The 16,169-nt window shown below is 54.3% G+C and overlaps 1 protein-coding gene across 17 annotated transcripts in view; it reads left to right on the forward strand.

Moving 5' to 3' along the window:
* LOC144120974 (uncharacterized) overlaps window positions 1-16,169 on the forward strand; it is a 59,687-nt gene that overhangs the window by 4,703 nt on the left and 38,815 nt on the right. For 7 of the 17 annotated variants that reach the window (XM_077653814.1, XM_077653817.1, XM_077653816.1 and 4 more), the window contains exon 1: window positions 5,080-5,236. The exons of 9 other annotated variants lie outside the window; for them this stretch is intronic. In XM_077653814.1, the coding sequence (XP_077509940.1) occupies window positions 5,154-5,236 (83 nt within the window). In that variant the 5' untranslated portion in view covers window positions 5,080-5,153. Of the gene's footprint in view, window positions 1-4,990; window positions 5,237-16,169 lie in introns of those variants that run through there. One more of the 17 variants, XM_077653825.1, reaches the window with a different exon arrangement.

Genomic DNA, 16,169 nt, shown 5'->3' on the forward strand with positions numbered 1-16,169 from the left:
TAACAGCTTCCTCGTCGGACCCGTCCTCTTGTTACAACTCGGTAATGGCAGAGGCGATCTTCTGCAGACTGCTGCTTGTGATTATAGCGGGAAATTTGCGCTGAAAACTCGCAGTGCCAAGAGGGACACTGCAGAAGGTAGAGCAAATGTAGCAGACCATGCCTAATGGTTATGTGCGGACAGTTTTGCACCCTTCTATATCAAGTGACAAAGCTCATTCCTGTGGTGTTTCTCTGAAAATGATAGGATTAGCAAGCACAGCACAGTCATTGATGAAGGTTCCTTGTGTGCATAATTGATGAATTGTTTTGACCTCAGCAGTCGAATAATCACTCGATTCCCGGCTCGCCTGGCTGATGCTGAATTCGTTATGCCAGGGCGAGTTTATTAGTGTGGTCATAGTCTTTCAACATCTGTGTTCTACATTTTGTACGTTTTGTGTTCAGTTCACATGAAAGCGGCACCGGCTCTTATTGCTTACGGGGCGGCATTTGTGCTGGGACATCCTTTTTCTTTTTAAAAACATCTTGGCACTGTCTTATCGTCATTGGAGGCGTTGGGATCAAGGCGCCCCTGGTCCTTTTGGCCTTCTTTGCACGAGTAAATCATGCCATTGTGACTTGTCTCGATCTATCGGGAGCCAAGTGCTTGAGATCCTTTCGATAGCTTTCCCTTTTGTTCGGAAATTGCTGGAAAAGCATCAAACCACGAGTGCTTAGCTAGCACGCATAGTGCTTTTGCCTGTAAGGAATGGGAAGTGTGTGGTTTTTCTTTGCATTTACCACAGGCTGGTTTAGTACTTTTCCTTCCCTATGTTCTTTTTTTAGTGTCTGCATAGCTGCTGTTTGTACACACCATGATGGTTTTTTATGTTCTCTGAGCGCTTTTCTTCATTCCTTTGCCACTGTTTTCTCGGCATAAGCATCTCATATATAGCATCTTCAGAGCATAGTGTTACATGTTGTGAAGTGTGATGTTTCGAGATTCTTTTGACAAATGCTTCATTTCCCGAGGCTGTACTGTGATTTTGCCCGTAATGTTGTGGCAGGTTGTTTGGACGTGGAGATGCTGCTTGCTTCCTGCTTTATGTCGCACTGGTTGTAGATCTGTTCAGGCTTATCCTGCAAAGTTGGCACTAATAAGGAAACCATACAATGAATACCCTACCGTAAATGGTTTCCTTGCTTCCAACGGTGTGCCTTCCAAATTAGGGGCAGTAGTTCAAGACCCTTCACTCCCAGCTACTTCCATAATAAGCGGGATCTGCACCCCAGGCACGAGACAGTTTGGAAGGAAAGGTTTAGCCAGTTACCAATTCATAGCTGGCCTGCCTCACCCCCTCATGATCGCTGACACAATTGAACAACCACTTCGGTCTGGGTGTTATGCTGCTGAAAAAGGCCAGCCAGCCACCCAGTCTTGCTGACCCTACTGAGTTGTCGTCACCCCCTCTATAAGAGTTTCCAAGGATGGCATCTGGGTGCACGCACAGTGGACGAAACTCTTTCGGATTACTTCACTCTTCCCTGCCCCCGAAAACTAGGCTCAGCTCAGGAATGAATGTATGAGTCGTCCTGTGGCGTCAGGTGATTGTTCTGGGGCGGATTAATTTGGCTGAGGCGTACCCTCTCGCAGCCACCCACCCAGTTGTTTTTTATGGATGACATTTTTTTTTTCTTCAGTGCATTCAGGCTTCAGTCTCAGGCATTGTGCATTTTTAAGCTCGGAGGAAGAAAATGATGCTCGCTTTAGAGGGTTTGCTTGATTGAGAGCAGAAGATAACGATTCGTCATCTTCCATTCTACTGCCGTGTAATCCTTAATTGTGTATTGCTATATTTCTTTTGTAAATCGGTTCTTGTTTTGGTAGAAGATGACCTTTGGTAGAAGTCGACGGGTCCAAGGCTGGCACGTTCCATGCTTGCTATCAACTTCAGCGCATTTCACGCATTACTTGATAATCACTGGGTGAAACTGGAGCTTGCTAGCAACAAAATATTGTCACTGATCAGCATTTTGGCGTGCACAAGACTTGAGATTGCTTTTTTTCTATGAATGCACCCATTTCACCCTGTTAACCTTCCTGTTGGCTCGCGCTTGATTGATTGATGCACTTATTGATTCTTGAGCATTTGCGTTCCTCAAAGAACCCCAAGTTTCAAATAAATACTGCAACATTTGAATATGTTAGGCTTCTATAACACCAGAAGAAACATATACACCATAAAACCGAACGCAACAATCGCCGATCAGGAACGAACAGGTTTCCACGTAGGCAGTTATTTCCTGGTCGCCCTCCTTAACCAACAGGTTGGGTTTCCGTTAAGCGCCGGACTTGTTAAAAAAAAAAAAGAAAACGTTCCTCTTGGCAGTTCCCCATTGAAGAAGCAACATTTACACACGCCAGCCACTCCCAGGTCCCTCCTGTCCATAGTGGAAAATTTTTCGGGGATCTCCTCAGGGGTTAAAGGAGGAATAAAAAAAGAAAGGGGGGGGGGGGGGGGTCGGGCAGGAGCAAAACGTTTCCTTACACCGCACTTTCGGCAGGATGCCGTCACTTTCTCGGCGGCCCCTTCTTGGCCGGGCGAGTGTGTGCGGCGTTGTCGCCCACTTGCTAGATATTTTGGCGTTTTTTTCCCTCTCCTAACCGGGCGAGTTTTTGGTCACTCTCTCCCTTCACGGCCGAAAGAACTCGCCTGCGTGCGTCGGTCCTCCAAGAGAGAGAGGGGGGTGTCGTTCGTCCGCTATACTGGAACCGACGAACCGCATTCGCTGCGGTCGGGTTGTTTTTGCTCGAAATGGGAACGCCGGGGAAAGGGTTTCTGCCGTGACGACGAGTGACTGGTGCACCGAACGGCGACTGCGAGCGATGCCGAAAAGCGCTGTGCCCCCCTCTCTTGCTCTTGAAGAAGGCGGTCGGCCGCCGCTCTTTTAAAAATAGGAGCGGAGCTGGTCTTTCTCCTGCATAATGGGCGACCCCCGTAATCCTTTTTGCCTTGAGTGAACTGGGCTCTCACTCCGCGTTGCCATTGTCGTGTGCCGTTTGACGACGACGCGGGGGTGTGTGTGTGTGTGGGGGAGGGGTTGTAGCGGACGCCAGTACAAAAGGGTGAAAGCGCTCTGGAGCTAGAAAGGAAACGGGGCCTCCCGCGTTCGCTCGCAAGGACGAGTGCACCGCCACCACCAACGTTGGTTGCTGCCCCGTGCGGCCGTCCGCCCACGTCACATTTTACGGAGCTTCGTGCGTGTTTTTAGCGTTTTGCTTCGGTTTGAGTTTATACGGGTGGGCGTTTTGTTTTTGCGTGCGTTGTCTTTCGTGGTCGCGCTTTTTTGTTGTGGGGACCTCGTTAGTGGCAGTATTCATAGCGCTCGTCTTAGTGCAGTAGTAGCGCCGGTTTAGGACCGAACGGCTGCGAACCTGCCGAGCGCTTGTCTTGCGGCCGCAATTTCATTTTTCATTCCGTAAATGCGAACGTTTCGCATCCTCACCCGAATACCGATGAGCTGTCGTCGCTGTAAGGCCGTGCCTATGATGCCCCCCCACTTGCATTCTAATGAGGGCGAGATACGAGGATGGCCCCCCTCTCTCTCCGTGTGACATGTTGCTGCACGACGGAGTGGTCGGTGCTGCCTGCACTTCGCACCGATCATTCGGTGGTCCCTTCTCTACGGCGGCGGTGGGAAGGAAGCCGTCCTCGCTCGCTGACGTCCTTCGGCCTCGGCAGGCTCGCGGAACTGCGCGTCAACAAACGGCGGCGCGCGAAGGGTTCTGTGTAACGTAACGCCGGCTGCAGGAGAGAGAGAGAGCGCGGCTACATTGCGTTGCGCTAGCCTTGTTCTTTTGTTTTGCACGGCCCAGCCGCGCGGCGTGTTGTCTCTTCGCCGCCCGGAGAGGAAGGGGGAATTGTCATCGGTCCCTCCCAGAGGAGCGAGATGGAGAGAAGGACGGGTAGACGTGAATGAACCCGGCGTGACCCCGTCCCGACTTTTTGGGACGGCGTCGTCGGTCGGTTTTGTTTGTTTGTGCGTTGCTGGTGCTACGCTTCCGCTCTTCTTCGATTCCGTTGCCCCGGTGAAGTGCATTGCTACCGGGGCCACCCTCTCGTACGAGCACTCTCTTTCGCCCTCCCTTGAACCCAGCTTCCGCCCCGCTGGGGGGGGGGGGGGGGGGGGGGGGGGGTTGCTGAAGAACTCGCTTGAAAAGGAAAGGAAAGAATAGGGCTTGCCCGAATTACGTCAGAGGTCGTTCCCAGAGGTCAAGTTTCTTCTGCAGAAGCCTAGTAAGGGGAGAAAGATAGTAAGCAGGAAAGGGGGGTCGGCCGCGGGGAGAGCACGCAGGAACAGAGAGTGAGGAAAAGAAACACCGCGTCACTGGGTTAGTGATGATGTGGGAACCCTCCCGATTCGCCGAAGGGAGAGAGAACGACAAGGGTGAAAAAAAAAAAGAACAGAAAATTCCCGGAGGGCACTAGCTAACGCGTCGTACACTGAAGTTGCGATGCGTGAAAGGTCTTTCCTTTTTGTGTTCTTGGCCCCACTCCTCGCACCTTGGGCACTTTTGACTTCCTCCTCCTGTTTCCTCTCGGGCCGAACCGTGAAATGGATGCTTGAGAAGAGGGGGGGCGGTCTAGAAAGGGAGCGGGAACCGCACCCGCGTCGTGATTGTCGGTCGGTCGCTCGCCGCGGGCTTTGAAGCAGCGACGCACGCGTCGTGCGGAAGGGAGGCGGCAGGTGAGTTACCGCAGTGTCTTCCCTCCTGTTGCTGCACAAGAGTATTGGGGGAGGTGGGGAGGGCATCGGCAGCCAGAGAAGTTCGCGCGCGCGCGTAGCGGAGTGGGAAGCGCGCGCGGCGGGCCCGAGTCCCTGACCTTAGCGGAACAATGAGGAGAGAGGCATCCTTGGCTGGCGGCGCGCCACTCCCGACGTCGCCGCCGCCGCTGCCGGCCTCCCCCCGCGGCGAGCGGCCATGTGGACCGGCCCCCGTTGCGTTCGTTGACTCGCCGTCGGAGGAGAGGGCTGCCGCTAACGTGTGGCCTTCCATCCTCCTCGTTCTCCTCCTCGCTGGCTGCTGCCGCCGCACCAGTCGCTCGGCGTTCGGCTTGAGAGAGGCGCCATGTCGTCGTCGGCGGAGGCTGCTACGTACGCCGCTCGGCCATGAGCAAAGTGAAGACGCTGCCTGCGGGACATTTGTACGCAGCACAGCCGGCGCATCATCACCACCACCACCACCTCACCCTGTAAGCATCGGCGCCGTCATGTCACCGGTGCCTGTTTGTGCGCGCTCGCCTGATCTCGGATACCGCCGCTCCGGTGGGGGAAATGTGTCCTCCGGTTTCGGGAGGGGGGGGGGGGGGGTGATGTGCGCGCTTCCTGGGCCCCAACGGCGAGTTCCATTCAGCTCGATCGTCGCCACGAAGCGTAATTTTTTTCTCTCGTTTGTTGGATGTCTCCGGGGGTGGGAATGTTGGAGGGTACGGACTTTGGTATGTGCGGATTACCGATCGCTCGCACACTGTGGGTGACGACTGGCTACATCTGCGGCACAGGTTTGTACGACACCCGTCACAAGGTAGGCCCTGCGAACCCTTTTCTTTCTGCTCTCGTTTGTGCTGCTGTCCCGTTGCTCGGAACCCCCGGTCTTTTAAGAGCGAACCGCAGGGCCTCCGCTTCCTTCACTGCTCCGGCAGAGTGGTGGTCCCTGCTGTCGGCGAGAGAACTCGTTCCTTCTGCTTTTCTTATTTTCCGCTGCCGATTCACCTACTTAACTTCCCGGCCCGTCGCTTCTTCTTGTTGCCAGCGCGGTCGTCCGCCGCCATCTTTCACCGTTACGGGCCGCCCCGAGGAGAGCGCTACGCTTCCACCGCGGGGCCGAAATTGGGTCGCGGGAACACTGGCCGTGGTGGGGCCTTTGCTGCTGCTGCTCCCTCCCTCAACTCCTTCGCCGCCCCGAGGGGTGAACCTCTAAACGTCGTCTCTCAGGGCGAAGGAGGGGGAATGCAAGTCCAAGAAGGCATTGCTCGCGCCTGCATCCAAGCCGCCGCCACGATGTCGTGTTTGTCTGTGCTCTCTGGCCCGCTTCCTTCTCTTCGTGAGGCCCGCCGCGTTGGCTGCTGCCAGCTCTGTCCGGAAAAGACCTTCGACGTCAGGGACGGGGCGCTGTCGAGGCGCCGTAGCCTGCCTCTCTTCCCTTGTCGCTGTCTGGCCGTCTCGCGTGCATTGTGAGCCTCTCTGACGTATTGGAAGCGGGACGGCCGCTTTTTTATTTCTTATTTCTTTGTACCGCGCCTGTCTACCCGTGTTGCCGCGAAAGAAACCGGCCATTATACGGAGCGTCAGCCGCAACAAGGCGCTTTTCATTATCGCGATTAACTCGGGTGCAAAAGGTCCAGGTTGTGTGCGCCTATCCTGAGCAAATCGTAGCGCACGGAACGGTCCGCTAAAGTAGGAGAGATAAAAAGAAAGAAAAGCGCAGTCCAGCGGAATGAAAAGCACAAATACCGAACAGCGACAGGAAGGCGAAGGGAGAGTACAATAAAAAAAAAAGCAAAGCTCTGTGTCAGTCCGTGCTCCCTTGCGAGGGAGGGCAGTGTAATACAACAAAGAGTATACATAAAAAGACCCGCGGTGATGGTGCAGGAGGGAAGGGAGGGGGGAATTCCGGACTATCGATTTTTCTTCCCAAGCAGGTGCTCTGCGGGGGCTGGGGCGCGCGTGAGTGCGTTCTGTTCGTGCGCGACGCTTTCGCAAGCCCCCGCGCTCGCTGTGTGTGTCGTGCGCGTATATACCTCCTCCTTTCACCGGCTTCTCTTGTTACTTTGCTTCTCCGTGCGCCCCCCCCCCCCTCTTTTTATTCTTTACTTCTTTCTCGTTCGTGTCTGCGCGCCGTTCGTCCGGTTTAGCTTGCTTTCTTTGTGTTGTTGTTGGCGCCGTCTCCTCTGGAGCGTGGTCGTAAGTTGTCTTACCTGCGGCGCAACTCCCTCCCCTGTGGGAAGTACTGTTAATAACAATAATGACGATGAGGCGCGTACACGCCCCGTGTGGTGCAGAGCGGAGAATGGGGCGCCCATAAAGAAAAAAAAAAAGAGCCCGTCGCGTCACCACCCATTCCCCGTTGGTGCGAGGTTGCTGGATATATAACCTTGACGCTGCTGCGGTGACTGGCGAGAGAAATTCCGTATTGGTCCGGTTGTATTATGTGCGGATGCCTGTGCGCGCCGGTGCCGAGTAGTGGCGTTCTCTTGTTCTCATCGTATTTCGTAATCTTGCCGCGTCGGAGTTGTTCAATGACGCCCCTTCCACCCCTTTCTTCTTGGGAGCCCTATTTGTGCGTCCCAGGTGTGGCCGCTGTCGCGACTTGTGTACGCCGGTTGCAATAAGCCATCTAGCAACGCTCGCGCGGCTTCCCGGTTTCTGTATCGCGTAACGGGCTTTTGTGACAAGAGCTTCGCGACTTATCGCCGAAGTGTCGACGTTAGCTAAATCGGGCCGATTAGCGCTGGCGTCTGCTGCTGATCGCGGGGTAATGACGTGCCCTTCCCAGCAAAAGGTTATTCAGGACATACCCGCCTCTGAGTAACGACGCGCTGTGGTCCCTTTCCTGGCGGGACCTTATACGTTGGCTCTTTCTTTGTGCGTTATATTTGGCGCCCGTCCTGCAGGAATTTTTGAACCCTCGATTTGCATGGTCGAGTCTTCTTCCCCCGTCGGACTTGGCCTCGAGGCCAGATGAGAAATGACCCTGTGTGTGCGCGCGCGGGCTATGATTGAGCATCCTCGGTGTCCGCCTTTCAACCCGTGGTGCAAGCGAGGCCTCTCTGTGGCGCGCGCTTTTTTCTTTGTTCTCGCCGCGTTTCCGTGGAGGCCGCCATTTCCATCACCAAGGCGAAGGCCTACCGCTGTTGGCTTCGCAAGAAAGCAAGCGGCTCGCTGTTTGCTGCCGACTTCAGTGCTGCGCGAGGTTTGAAAGGCCCGCGACCGTTTCTCGAGGGGTTTGCCGTATTCTCAAGTGGCGGGCTCATCGTGGCCGGGGAGCGTTTGCGCTATCGTCGCTTGTGCGCTCTAATCTTTCCGTGTCGCGGTAGTTTCAGATCTGTGTCACGTGTTTGGAGGTGCTTCAGAAGTTCTGTCGCGGCCGCGTTTTGTTCTCTGTAAAAAGAAAAAAAAAAGACATCGCATTGTCTTCTCTCCGCTTTTCTGTTTTTTTTTCTTTCGGAGCCGGAGTGCTTGAGCACCGATACCCGACGCCCTTTCCTGCGCGATATTGCGAGCGGCGTGCGCTGTAATACTGCCTTATCTCCGCCAGATAAGGTTCGATAAGGGCCGTCTAACGTACGCCCATGCCCGCTTCCTTTGCGGAAAGTACGCGGAGCCGTCGAGGGGTCGGAGATAAAAAAACTTGCGGCTGCGCGTGTTTGATAAGATTATGCGCGGACTGACCATTGTGTCCGAATGGCAGCCCACCGCTTTTGTTTCTGTTTTGTTGGTTTTTCCGGCTTATCGCTGGCAGCGTCCTCGATTATCGCCTGGGCGTGGTATGGTGACCTCGGTCAAGAAACTGCCAACCACGGTTTGATTTATCGCTTTGTTTTCTTTGACGGCGCACCCATCGCGCGACGCGGCACAATGAACAAGAGCCCGCGTGAGTCGTCCGCCCTCGCAAGACAAATACGCGCCGCTCGTTTCGCTCGCTGGGTTTTGACTATATCGACAGGCGTGCGCGGTGAGCGATAGGGCAGTGCACGGGGCCCGATGGATGGCTTCGCTGTTTGCTTTGTCTTTGGTGCCGGGTTTGGCAGGCTGAGTCTTGCTTCTCGGGTCACTGACTCTGCGCGCTCGCTTTTTTGTATGCCGTGTCGTCGATGGTTGGCGCTGGTTTTTTTGTTTTTTTTTCGTCCGTTTGGAGACCGCCGAGTACTGAACTTTTTGTCTTCGCTATTCGTCACTGGTGTGCTTGCTGCAAAAATCATTGTGCTGTTTGCCATGTATGTCGCATCTCGTCCTCTGGTCGTTGGTGGTATTCTGGAAAAGGCTTAGTCGAGGTCCGCCTGCAGATTCGGAGGCGGCCTGCTGTCCACGTGCAGCTTTCGCCCGTTTTTGCCGCTACGGGGGAAGGCCGCGAACGGCTGGCTGTTTCCGTGCTAGCGTTCTTTGCAGAAAATATGGCTCGGAGTAAAAGCTGAATGCCTTTTATGCCGGTATTCAGCGGTAGATCCATTTTCGGTTACAAAAAAGCAGTCGGTTGGCTTGATAGCTATAACTTCTCTGTGTCGACTTACTCTGGCAACTCATTTTTTTTTGCACGTTGGCTTCAAAGGTGCCTGTTATTTGAATTTTTTTTTGTATCGCGGAGCGTAGTAGCTGAATTCTGTAACTAAGTGCGTCACTCGGCAGAGATGGCAGTCGTTGTCACCGACTATGGCGAATCTATGATCGCGATGCTTTTTCGCTCGCGGTTGTAAACTACTGTGGAGGGCCGTTGGTTGCGTGCTCCCGTCAGATCGTCTGAAGAGGGCGAGGAGGCGGCCATAGCCTTGGCGATGGTCTCCGCCCCTGCAGAAGCCGTCTTCAGCGACTCTAAATCTGCGATTCGTAATTATGCCAAAGGCCGGGTCTCCCCCGTCATCCTATCTCTCCGCTCCACCAAGGGCCAACTCCGCCCGATCCAGTTGATCTGGGTTCCTGCGCACTCATCCCATCCAGGGAACGAGGCGGCCCACAATCATGCCCGAGGATTCGTCTACCGGGACGTGGTGTCGTCCGTCCTGGGGGTGGGGAGAGATCGTGTGGTTACATTTCATGACATAACCATGCACTACCGTTTAGGTAGACTTCTATATCCCCCAGCACGTATTTCTCTCACCAAACCCCAAGAGGTTGCGCGGAGGCAATTCCAAACGAGCACCTTCCCCAACCCCGCGATATATGCCCGCATATACCCTGGTGTCTACGCTCCCTCCTGTCAACTATGTGGCCAACATGCCACTCTTTCCCACATACTCTGGGCTTGCCCTCAGGACTCCTCCCTCCGCGAGGTTTGCAGCTGTCGAATCCAGACCACTGGGAGGCCGCATTGCTCAGTTTCCGACTAGGACACACAGATCTGGAAGTCGCCGAACGCCACGGGCTCATGGCCACTTGATGGGGCTATAACCCCCACGCCATCTTCTCTGCTACTTTTGTCGACGAAAATAAGGTTTATCCTCCTCCCGTGTGTGAAGGTTGCGTCATTCGGTAACTTTCCTGCCGGCGTGCGCTTGCTGCCTTGGATATCAATTTCGGGCGCAGTCCCAGCGATAAGACCGGGCCCTCGTGTCGGTCACGCGGCCAATCGGATGAACGCACTTCCCTAGGAAATGACCGGTCGCCCTCGACGCATTCGTCACTCGGCGAATTGTTGCCGACTCATCCTATTGTGACCGCTGTTTGTGATCGGCCGCTTGTGCAGTCAGTCGCCTATGCAACCTAGGTATTTACCTTTTTGGCGATGGAGAACAATCGGCGGACTTGCTGCATATCGCTCGTTTAATCTTGTGTAGTTGTCGCTAAACTGCGCCCTGGAGAGGTGCGAGCGATTCCGACGGGCTCGTCGTACACCACCGGCTCTACGCTGGCTGGCAGCCTTGTGACATTGTTGCCGTCAGCATCGCATAAAGTTTTAGTGGCTTTGCGTAATTCGAAACATTATTACCCTGTCCTCGTCGCGTTCGAACTGCGTCGGAATTTGACTTAGTTCCCTTGGACACGCAGTGAATCGTGCATGTATTTTTTTTTTTTGCATTCAGGCCGTATACACTTGCGTTATTTTTATTACGCTACCAGCAATCTGTGGTGATCGGTCGCCCTGCGTTTGGTGCTTTTCGGCCGAATATGCCCTTGCGCCATAAAGTGTCCATCGTCACCATCAAGGTTCTCATACCGCGTAACTCGTGCTCTGTCCACACCTCCTCCCCTGTTATATCCCCAAGCGACGGGTATCTCACGATGGAGGCCGACAGCATTTTGCTGATGCAGATAGCCTAGTTATTCGTTTTTGCGTCATTAGGATCAGTATAACGGTACTTCGGTTGTTGACCCCGTTTGTGTCAGTGGATTATTACCACGAGCAGGAAGACAACGCATTCGGGGGCGGAGTGATGGCGTGCAGGCAGTTTGCTATAACAACGCGGCCGGCGCAAAGCAGTACTAGGGAGTTTGTTTCGAGTACGTACAGAGCTCACGTACGCATACGTGAGAAGTCTACGAGCATACGCGCATGTCACTTCAAACCCTTTTAGTTGCACGTACGCGACAGTCGCCGCGCGTTCTTCCTAGCGCCATTTACTGACAGATGAAGACACTACTGTAGCCACTCTTAAGACAAGACGAGTCAAAACCAAGCCAGTCCAACTGCGTTGGCGCTAGCTGCAAAATTGCCCTTATATCTGAAAAGCAAAAGCTATTTGTCGCTTGAAACTTTATGCAAGGGTAAGAATAGGCAAATCGATGGCGAATACAACAGTCTAGAACACGATATCGGATCGATGGATTGGCGACGAAGCTGTTATCGCTGTGAAGCGGGCGGGCAGGGTGCCGCCATGTTTGACAACGCTGCGTACGCAAGCAACGCAAAGACCCCAACGTAAAAATCCGAATGTCACGTACGTACGTGAGACTCGCGCATTCCCTTTGCGTTCTGCGCATGCGCACTGGTCACCCGTAAGAGCTCTACGTACGTGAAACTAAAACTGTCTCTTAACTACAACTAGAGATCATGGGGCGCGAGGCCACTGTCTTCCTCAGCGGACTCAGCTCCGTTGATGAATACAGTACGGTTCGCGGCGCAATGAACCCACCCACCGGCGTGGTTGTCTAGACACCCCCCCTCCCCCTGCTCTTGGTATCCGCGCAGTAACGAAGGGAGGTCGCCCATGCCCCCTCCCAACTTTTCCTCTTGTCCTGGCTTTCACGCCCAAGGAGAAGAGCCTTGACATTTTCTTCCTTTTCCCTCGACGCTGTTATGGCCGCGGCGATGGCGGCTCGTGACCGTGACGTGTCGCCGTCCTCCGCCGCCGAGATTACATGCGTGTACCCTCTACTTCGTGGGGGCGGGAGACGAAGCACACCGAATGGCCTCGTCCTCGACGTAGCCTGTGCATCCTTGGAAAAAGAGAGGGCAGCGGAATGTCACAATCAACCAGCGGGGTCTCGGATATTTCTTGTTACTTGTTCTCTGATCGCTATGGCGGTAATGCTGTGGAGAAACAATAGCCTCGCCGGGCTGCCGCTGTGGAGAGATGGAAAGGGGGAACCGTTTTCTGCGCATGCAGTACACGGTCTTCGATAACGCGGTATCAAAAGGCTTTTCGTGCGTTAGTGGGAATATGGGGTCGAGCTTGTTTCGCCATGCAGTTACCCCTCTCTGTGTGTGCGTGTGGGAGATAGGACGCTTGCGACGTTTAACAGGTGGCATGCCATTCTTGTTAGGTGCCTCTTTTTTTTTAATTGCGTAGAAATTACTCGCGCTGATCCGGAACACTAAAGTGTCGCGCGCGCTGTCAGACGCGTCCTTGTTGTGGCACCGACTTGTAATCGGTTTGTTTCGCGTGCGCTGTACGCACGGCTGCCTATGAGTCACGTCGCCCGGACTCGTGGAATTCGAATGTCTGTTCGCCTAGCCGGCTCGAATTTCTGTCCGGGGCCGGTTGCACAAACTGCGCGACACGAAGGTGGCGTTGCCTGTCAGCCAGCGTCCTCGTTCTGTCTCCCCCCCTTTTTTCCCCCTCTACCTCTTTTCTGTAATTAACAAAGCGTGATGGAGGCCGCCGCTGTGACTGAGTGGTTATGGCGCTCGGCTGCTGGCCCGAAAGACGCGGGCTCGATCCCGGCCGTGGCGGTTGAATTTCGATGGGTGCGAAATTCTAGAGGCCCGTGTGCTGTGCGATGTCAGTGCACGTAAAAGAACCCCAGGTGGTCGAAATTTCCGGAGACCTTCACTACGGCGTCCCTCATAGCCTGAGTCGCTTTGGGACGTTAAACACCCATAAACCAAGATAAACCAAGCCAAAGCGCGATGGTCTGACTGGTGCGGATTTTTTTGAAGTTTATTACTTTTCTGCTCGGTTGTAGTGTTGGAGAGAGATTCAGGCTCTGCTCGTTCCATTGGTGTGCCCGTTAAAGAACCTCGGCGGTCGAAATTATTCAGAGCCCACCACTACGTCTTCCTGAGTTGCCTTGGGACGTAAAACCCCCATAAAATCGCGAAAAAATCGTTTACCGTGGGAGGGGCCCGACAGTGTTAGAGAGACTTGCATTCATCGGCACTCGCAGTTTCTCGATTTTGTCTTTCCCGGTTTCAGACATCGGCCTGCCGAGAACGCCCCTATTTCGGCGCGGGGTATGTAGCTCTGGACACGAGCTTGGGGCACTATCTCAAGTATATCTATAGTCTTAAGGACCAGTGGGAGACCAATCTACTCAGCTCCGAACCGGAAACTCAAAGATAATCCAACTGGCCGAAGACGCCGCCAGCGCCTACGATATCCTGGCTGCCGTCTAAAGCAGGGGTGTGGAAATAAAGTTACTGATGATGATGATGCTCGGCCGCTAAGACAGGAACTTGCCTGTGCCTGCTCTCCTGCCGGACTAAGAGGGTCCGGTTGCGCGCCGTTTTTATAAACTGATTCGTGGCGCGGCGCCCGGGCGACCCTTTATTACGCCGGCAATTAGCCACGACGGCCTTCGGCGTTTCCCGGACGTCGCGGCTGTGACTGGAGAGCCGGTAATCTTCTTCTAACTGTTCTCCGCAGCGTCCCGATAAACGCGAAATGTAGACTCTCGTGGGTTCCGGGAGGAGTTCGTAGCGGTCAGAGGAGGTCCTTTGTGCATTCCCTGTCTCGTTCAACTAGAAACAGCACCGGGTGCCCATGGCCGTTCTCATTTCTTCGGTTCCGAGATAATCTGCGAAGGGTGCACCCGTCGCGACGCCGGACGATCAACCGACCGCTTTGTTTCCCTTCTCCCTCTCCGTCGTCCCCAATTCACGTTCGATGGCGGCGGCCCCCGCTGTCTGTCCGATCGGCAGGAGCTCTTGTCCAACTGCCGAATGTCAGAAGGGGGAGGAGAGGAAATGACAGCGGCTGAGCGAAGCGCGCGCTGGGGGGGTGCATAGAGGAAGCTGGCGAGCGAAGCAGCGCTGCGAGAACGAAAGAAGAAAACGAAATAAGCGGGTTGGAGCAGCGTGAGATGCTGAATGTTATTGTTACTTCCGCGGAGAGAGGGGGGTGCCGCCCGGCGATGTGGCTGGCTGGCAGGCGGGCCGTTCTCCTTCGCCGACTTGTTTCCTTTCGCTCGCCGTCTCCTTTATCCGTTTCGTGATTCATCTTGCTTTATTCATTCCCCCCTTCGCCGAAGAGCAGCCATTTCCCTCCTAGTATGTACGCGAAGCGATTTTCCCCTCCCGGTTTTGTGTTTATTTTTCCTTTGCCTCTTCGTCGCCCGACGGCGCACGAGAGCTCTCTCTTGCATTGCTGGCGTGGTGGTGGGGGGGGGGGGGGGGTCTTTTTCGTAGTTTCTTTTTCTTCTTACCGCCGCCCTCCGGTTTCCTTCTCACGCGCGCGCCTCCTCGGGCGTCTTCCTTTTTCTTTATGCGGGCTTGGGAGCTCTTTCCTCTTCCTTTTATGCTGAGCGTTTGCGACACACACGCACGCCCAAGCCGGAGAAAAGAGGAGAGAGAGGGGGGGAGCGCACAACTCGTTGGTTGCGCTCGACGTGCGGAGGTGTATTAGCTCCGTTTTCTTTTGTCGTTCATTTTTCTCGCTAGCCGTGCGTCTTTTGATTCTTTGCTGCCGCGCCTCCCGCTGTGAGCCGCCGCTTTTCGTGGGGTGCAGCTCGGTTCGTTTTTTTTCCTCTTTCTTTCTTGGTCTCTTTGTGTTGTTATGCGGGCGGCTGTACTGGCATGCCGGCTTGCTTTCTTTTTTTCCTTTCATCCTGCGGTTGGTCGTTCTTTGTGCTTTTATTTTCGGCGCCTGTCATGCAGCCTGCTGGCCTTTCCCCTTTTTATTTCGTTCTCTTCGGCATTTTCTTGTTTTTGTTTCCTCTTCTCTCACGTTCGCGCGCTCTCGGATAGCTCCGCTGCCTTTCTATATCTTTTCATTCGTGGGCCCGCTTTGTCTGCTTTATTGCGTGGCTTGCGCCTCCTGCCTCCCCGGGGCTGGCTTGCTGTTTATCTCTCGCCGAAGCCCCCGTGCTTATCGCCTTTCCTCTACTTAGGATTTTATCTTTATGTACTGCTTGCTTCAGCGTTACCTCGTTCTTGGCGCGAGAGCGCCGCAGCCTGGCCTTTATTGCGGACGGGGGATTTCTCTGGCGGGCTGTTGGTTCTTTTCTCGCGTTTGTTTCGTTTTCGGTCGGGCGTGGATTCCCTTTCCGGACAGTTTGTTGCGTCCATGTTTTTTTTTTTCTCATTGGCTGGTATATTTTTCGTCCTTCGCTCGTAGTGCCCTCGCCACGTCGGAATCGGCGGCAGCTTCTTTTCTGTTCGGGTATTTTAATTCTGTCTCCCCCACTCCACTCGCGCGCGCTTATCTGACCTCCTGCTCGGCTTTCTATGTTTTATTTCTGGTCTCTCTCCCTCGACCCGGCAGCGCCCACGGCTGCTTTTGTTCTTAGTTGTTGCTCGTCCGGCTCGGCAATTTCCTCGCTACGTCTCCATCCGCGTTTTTCTTGCTGCTCCTTCGTGCGCCTTGTATTTTGCTGACTCGTGCCGTTGCTATTGCACCGGTTCCTCCGAGCAGGGCTTCTCTTTCCTTGTGCTTAAATTTCCTTTTCATATTTCCTTTCCTTTTTTTTATTCCGTCGGCTCCTCCGTGAATCCAGTCATCCAGCCAGTGCCTACCTCGCTCTTTGCTTCTGCCCCCCCCCCCTCTCTCTCTCTTCCTTACTAGCGGCAGCCGGCTGCGTGTGTTTTCTGCCTATATTGGTGGCTGTTATTTTTTTCTTTTACTTCGCTCCGCATCGTCGTCATCCATCCACTGCGTTCGTGTGTACTCGGTTTTTGGTTTTGCTTCCTTCTCTCGTGGCCTCTTTTTGCTGGGCAATTCGCTTTTATTTCTTTTTCTCCTTAAGCTGCGCTGCCTCTTTTTGTTTTGGTGTTTCTGACTCCGTGTTCGGTACGCGGAGGTACGGGTGAGGGCT

Source organism: Amblyomma americanum, chromosome 2, assembly GCF_052857255.1.
Source record: "Amblyomma americanum isolate KBUSLIRL-KWMA chromosome 2, ASM5285725v1, whole genome shotgun sequence".
Lineage (NCBI taxonomy): Eukaryota > Metazoa > Arthropoda > Arachnida > Ixodida > Ixodidae > Amblyomma > Amblyomma americanum.